We start from the raw sequence: 5588 nt of genomic DNA, 5'->3' as shown, positions 1-5588 counted from the left end.
GAGCGGAGCGGCCGCTCGGAGCAGCGCGGCGCCTTGCGCAAGTCGTGGAGCTCGGAGGAGCTGGCCGCCTCCGCCCGGCGGCCCTTCTCCCTGAGCCAGCTGCGGCGCAGCTGGCGCAGCCTCTTCCGCCGGCGCTCCTCGGAGGCGCTCGCCGGCGAGGCCGAGGGGCCGGAGGCGGCGCTCAAGCTGGGCCCCGGCAAGCGGGCGCCGCCGGCCGCCGTGCGCAAGGAGGGGCTGCTCAAGTACGTGCTGCTGGACGAGAGCTGCCTGGACAGCGGGACATGCTGGCAGCGCTGCCGGCTGCTGCTGCGCCGCGCGGGGCCGCCCCACGCCGCCGACTACGTCCTGGAGCTCTTCGACCCGCCCAAGGTAAGCGCCGGCCGGCCGGCCACCCGCGGCCCCTTTCGGAGACCCCGCAGCGGTCCGGACCCCCCCCCGTCCCACGCGGTCTTCCCGCGGTGCGCCCCGTCGCGTCGCTCGCCCGCGCGCCCGGCCCCGGCGTTGCGCCGCCGCGGGCTCGTCCGCGGACCGTCTCCCCCGGCGGGCGAAGCTCGCTCCCGCCGCGGGAGGCAACTTTGGCCCCGGCGTTTCGGCCTCACCCCCCCTCCCCCGGCCTTGCTGACGAGGCGAGAGGCAGCTCGGTTCCGGTAACGCAAATTTCCCTTTCGCTTCTCGCCGCCGCCGCGGCTGGTTGCGCAACCCGCCCGTGCGCGGAGCCCGGTGCCGCTCGGCGCACGAGCCGTCCGCAGGGTCGGTGCTCGCTTTYGGGGCCGCGTCCGGAGGGCGGCACGGGAGACAGTGTCTGCGCTCGCTCCAGGCACCTTCTGCATTTCGGTCGGAGCCGGGCCGGGTCCCCGACCCTGCTTTCCGGCGAGCCCCGGCTGACACCTCGTGTCCCGCAGGCTCCCGGCAGCGCCTGGCCCCGCGGGAAACGGGGAAAGCAAAGGGAAAAGAAAACCGGGCTCTGTGCCTTCCTCGGCTCCCTGCAGGGGCTGAAAAGGAGTTTTTTTWAAAAAAGAAAAACACCTTAAAGTGCTTTCGTGGATAGAAATTCGGGCGTCGTCTACCCCGGGGCGCTGCCGTGGCGGTTAGAGAAGCGCTGAGACGACGATGTGGCAGGATCCGAGCGAGACCCGAGCGATCGCAAGGGGCAGGAGCTTCGTCACGGCGCTTCACGCCCGCGCGGGCGGTTCCTCCGCGCGGCAGCTTTCGTGCCCGTGCAGCGGGCTGGGTTTCTTTCTCTTTAGTCATTTAGCTTTGATAACTATCTCGTGTTTCGGAGCAAGGAAGTCTCGGTTAGGGGATGCGGCGCCCGGTCCCTGCCGCGAGGACGCGTCTGTGATTTGCCGCGGGAGCCGCCGGCGAGCGGCTTGCCTGAGCTCYGGGCAAAACCCCCCCAAAACACCTGCCGGCTTCGAACCCCAAAGCCGCCGTGCCAGCGCCCGGGTGCTCGCGGAGGGGGCCGGGGGAAGGCCGGGCTGCTCGCTGCTCCGCGGCCCCGGCGCTTTGCACGGGTCGGCAGCGAAGGCGCAGCGAGCGGGTGGCCGCCCCGGCGCAGGGCCGGTTTGGGCGACGCGCCCCGGGGCCGAGCTCGCCCGAGGATGTGGTCACGCGCTTGGAAATCACATCTCGCAGCAAGCGAATTGAGGCTCGCTGCCCCCCCCTTTTTTTTTTTTTTTTTYTTTTTTTGGCCTCCCCACCCCGCCAGGAGCTCCGCAAACAAGCCCCGGGCTGAGCGCGTCCTTCCTGCCGACCCGCTTTAATCTTTAAATGCCGCTTCTGGTCCCGTTCTCGACGTCTTGCTGTCGAAASAGGAGGGCGCCAAGAGAAACTGGAAGCGGCCGCGGCGGGCGATAACAGGACGGCTCAGCCCGGAGGTGCTGCAAGAGGCACCGTGCCCCGGCACGGGCACCCCCGGCCCCGGCGCCTCCGGGGCTCTTCCGGCTCGGCTGCGCGCTGGGAGCTGCTCGCTGCCCCTGTGTGCGCTAGGAAGCCGGGAGGATCGCCGAATATTTTGCAAGTCTCTTTGCATTTTTTTTTTTTTCTCCCCACTTTGCTTTGCGGTCCTCGTCGCCGCTGAGGGATGCGCCGACATGAGGAACGTTGCTCCCAGGATTTTGGGAGTCTCTTGGGGAAGTGGGTTCCTGCGGAAACCCTCTCCAGAGAGGCCCATCCCTGCTGGCTAACTGCGGCACAGCCGCGTTCCCCCTCCTGGTTGCAGCCCGTTTCCCACTAACCTCAGCTGAAGGGTTCCGGAAGCTGGAAGTCGGCCAGATCTGGAGTAAATCAGGCTTCAGAAGGAGCTTTCCGTATAAAACCTTAAAAGGTGGTGCTTGGGAGCCTAATGCGGAGAGGCRCGGTGAGCAGGTGTTTAAACCAGCTGCAAAGCCGCCGCTGGTGCCACCGGTGCCGCAAAGGCGGCCCGGGGACGGCGGCTCGCCCCAAGCGCGGGAGGCGAAGCCAGGCCGGAGGAAAGGCAGCAGCTGGGCGGTGGTTTTCCCTTTAAATTAAGGCGAATCCTCCCTGGGGAAGGCTGGGGGAGCCCCTTCCCTTCCCTTCCCTTCCCTTCCCTTCCCTTCCCTTCCCTTCCCTTCCCTTCCCTTCCCTTCCCTTCCCGCCGGCTTCCCAGGCGCTGCCTTTCCCGGGGTCCCACGCTCAGGTGCTTTGAAACAAGCAGCTACAAAAGCAGTTGCGGGTGTTTTCTTTGCCTGTTGGTTTCCGGCCATTCCAGCTGCGCTCGGGTCACCCCCGAGGTTTCCCCCGGGAGCGTGAGAGCTGCCCTCCCCTCTTTGCCCTCCCCAAATTTCCAAAGACTTGCAACAAACTCAGGAGCCCCAAGTCCCTATATTGGGGAGCAACCCCATAATGGGGCGAGGGGAGGTGAGAAAGGGAGCGTCACCCCAGGGGTGCACGGGTGGTGCACGGGCGCAGGGACGGGATGGAGCGTGCAGCAGGGATGCGGCGCGCAGCRGGATGCAGCGTGCGTGGGCGCAGGGATGCAGTGCGCAGCGGGATGCCGCGAGCCCTCGTGCTGCAGAGCGGCCTGACCGCGATGTCGGCTTCTCTTAGATCTTSCTGCTGTTGGAAACTTTTTTCCGCCCGGACTTTCTCCCTCGGTGCGCTCCAAAGAGGCCCCTGAGCCTAATCCCGTAATGTGGCCAGCATCAAACGGCGCGGGGCTCCCTGAAGAGCCCAATCCCATCTCCCGCTTGGGCGGGCGCGCGGGTGCCAAGCCGTGCTGAGCCTTCCGCCACGACCGGGGCTTTGGGACGGAGCAAGGCGCTTCCCTGCTGCTGTTGCGTTGGGTTTGGCTCCTCTCCTTCCTCCCTCGAGCGCTGGAACACGCTGTTGCAAATGAGGGATTTGGAGGTGATTTAATCGGGAGCCCTCTACCGAGGCAGGTCGTGTCGCTAGAGCCCGTGGGAGGCCGCGGCAGCGCGGGGCGCTCGGGGTTGCACCAGCAGCCGTGTCCTGCGCGGTGCCTTGCGCTCGCCTGCTTTTTAGCGACGGAGCGACAAAAGTGGGGGGGGCGGAAAACCCCGGGCGGCACCGGCCCGCTGCCCTCCTCGCCCGGGAGGGCTCGGAGGGGTTAAGAGCAACGAGCTGCAGCCCTGCCGGGGCGGCACACGCGATGCTCTGCAGCTCCCGCCCCGCTCCCCCGGCTCTGGCTCCGGGCTTTCGCTCTTGTACGGGCACGCGTGCGGATGTGCGCAGGCACCGGTGCCTATGGATAGCTATGGCATGTATTTAGGTATGTATACGTATATACGTTTTATGCGTGTATATATATTATTTATTTCTTTTTCMCCTCTGCTCACCTTCTGAACTTGGCCTGCAGGTTTTTCTTTTCTAATTTTCAGTTGTATACAGATAAAGGGTTTTTTGGKTTTTTTTTCAGTTTGGGCTCCTTCAGCTAAGCGCATTTATGTAAACGAGTTATTCGCCGCGCAGCAGCCCCGGGGAGACCCTGGCCGCATCCCCGGGAGCGCGCGCCCGGGCGGATTCGCCGGTGTCCGCTACGAGGGCAGCGCTCGCACCTCCTGCCGCCCTTCAGCGGCGGCGCCGAGCCGGCTCTGTCTCCTCTACCAAGCCACAAACCGTCACGTCGCTCGTAGGAATTCAATAGCTCTGAGGCCTCTGCGCTTCTGTGGGTTTGAATCAAAGCTGGCCAAAGAGGCTCACGTGTTTTTGGGCAGGCGAGTGCGCAGGCGTACGCGCTCCTCGCGCCCGGGTCCCCTGCGGGAGCCGCGGCAGGCGGCCCCGGCGTCCCTCTCACCTTCGCCGTGCCCCGCGTCGCCCGTCGCCGCGAGCAGGGCGCTCGGCAGCGGCTTTCGGGCTCTCCGGCTCGTCGGCCCGGCCCCGGCCCCAAGCACCGTTTATTTTTTATGGCCCGGTCCTAAACCCCGTGCAAACTGGGATTTGCAGCGGAAATGTCCACAGCCGTTTATGTTGACCAGATGTTTTTGCAGGAAGGGGAAGGGAAATGGGATTTTCATTTGTGCTGGTTTCTTTATAGCGTTTTAATGAAACCCATCGCATCCCGTAAACGACTGCACTCCGYGCTGAATCCAGAAGGATCCTTCCGGTGAAAAAAACAAACGCGGTGCCGGTGCCGTGGATTTTACAGCCTCGTCCTCGAGACGAGCAGTATTTTTATCTCTGTGTGCTCGGTGCGAGACTGCTTCGACTTCCTTTTTTTTTTCTTCTTCTTCTTTTTTCTTTTTTTTCCCCTTTCCTTTCACCTGAAGCTCATTTCTGAGAACTGCAGGCTCCTGAGCGAGCAGCTCCGCTCGCCGGGGGGAGGATGGGGCCGTGGCGCCGGCRGCTCGTTCCCCGCTCCCGGCAAGTCCATCCCGGCTGCCGGCGCAGCCATGTGCCCACCCCATCCCGGGACACCGGGTCGGACCGGGGCCACTGGAGCGCGGCATTAAGGGACTCACCCAAGGGCATTGGGGGAGGCAGTGGCGGAGCCGGAGCTCCCTGCGGCTCCCGCCCCGGGCCGGGCAGGCAGAACCGGGATGTGTTTTGGGAAGACCTGGCCCCGGCTGTACTGTTTGCTCGTAAGGGGAGACCTCTAATTATGCAATTATGCAAACGTCCTTGTCACCTCCGCACCCGTGCGGCAGGGCACTGCCACCCCCCTGGTTTTGGTGCTCCCCGAGCTCCTCCATCCGTTTATTCCTGGAAGAATGATGGAAAATCAGCTTTTCCTCCCCGGTGTCCGTGCAGGTGGGCAGGGGGTGCTGGTGCCCGCAGGCTCCGGCCAAGCCGGCACGGCCAGGAAGGGGGTGGCTGCAGCGGGGACATGTCCCCGTGTCCCGCTCTTGTCAGTCTGGATGCCATCCGGTGTCCTCCGTCCCGCTGGCCTCCGCCGGGCTGAATCCCTGCAGGTGCCGTCGTTGCTCCCAGCTCGGCCGCGCGCGGGCTGCCACCGCCGAGCGGGACGGCTGGCGCCTGCCCTCGCCGCCGCGCCGCGCCTCGCGCGAGCGCTGTTCTTCGAAGGCGAGCGGCGCCGGCTCTCCGCTGGGCTTCTCGAGGTTGCAGCGGTGGCTTTCTAATTTTTTTTTTTCCTCTTCTTTTTTTTTTTT

General features: G+C 65.0%; 1 protein-coding gene across 1 annotated transcript in view; it reads left to right on the top strand.

Annotated features, from left to right (window-relative positions):
- Window positions 1–5588, top strand: part of SH2B3 (SH2B adaptor protein 3) — a gene marked incomplete at its 3' end in the record, with an annotated part of 15562 nt that overhangs the window by 1980 nt on the left and 7994 nt on the right. Inside the window, 2 exon segments of the mRNA XM_026058769.1 lie at window positions 1–32; window positions 35–369. The exon segment at window positions 1–32 is cut by the window's left edge and continues 344 nt beyond it. Coding sequence (XP_025914554.1) covers window positions 1–32; window positions 35–369 — 367 coding nt within the window.

This window comes from Apteryx rowi, unplaced genomic scaffold (assembly GCF_003343035.1).
Source record: "Apteryx rowi isolate R43461 unplaced genomic scaffold, aptRow1 scaffold_15, whole genome shotgun sequence".
Classification (NCBI taxonomy): domain Eukaryota; kingdom Metazoa; phylum Chordata; class Aves; order Apterygiformes; family Apterygidae; genus Apteryx; species Apteryx rowi.
This window is presented reverse-complemented; position numbering and strand designations above follow the sequence as displayed.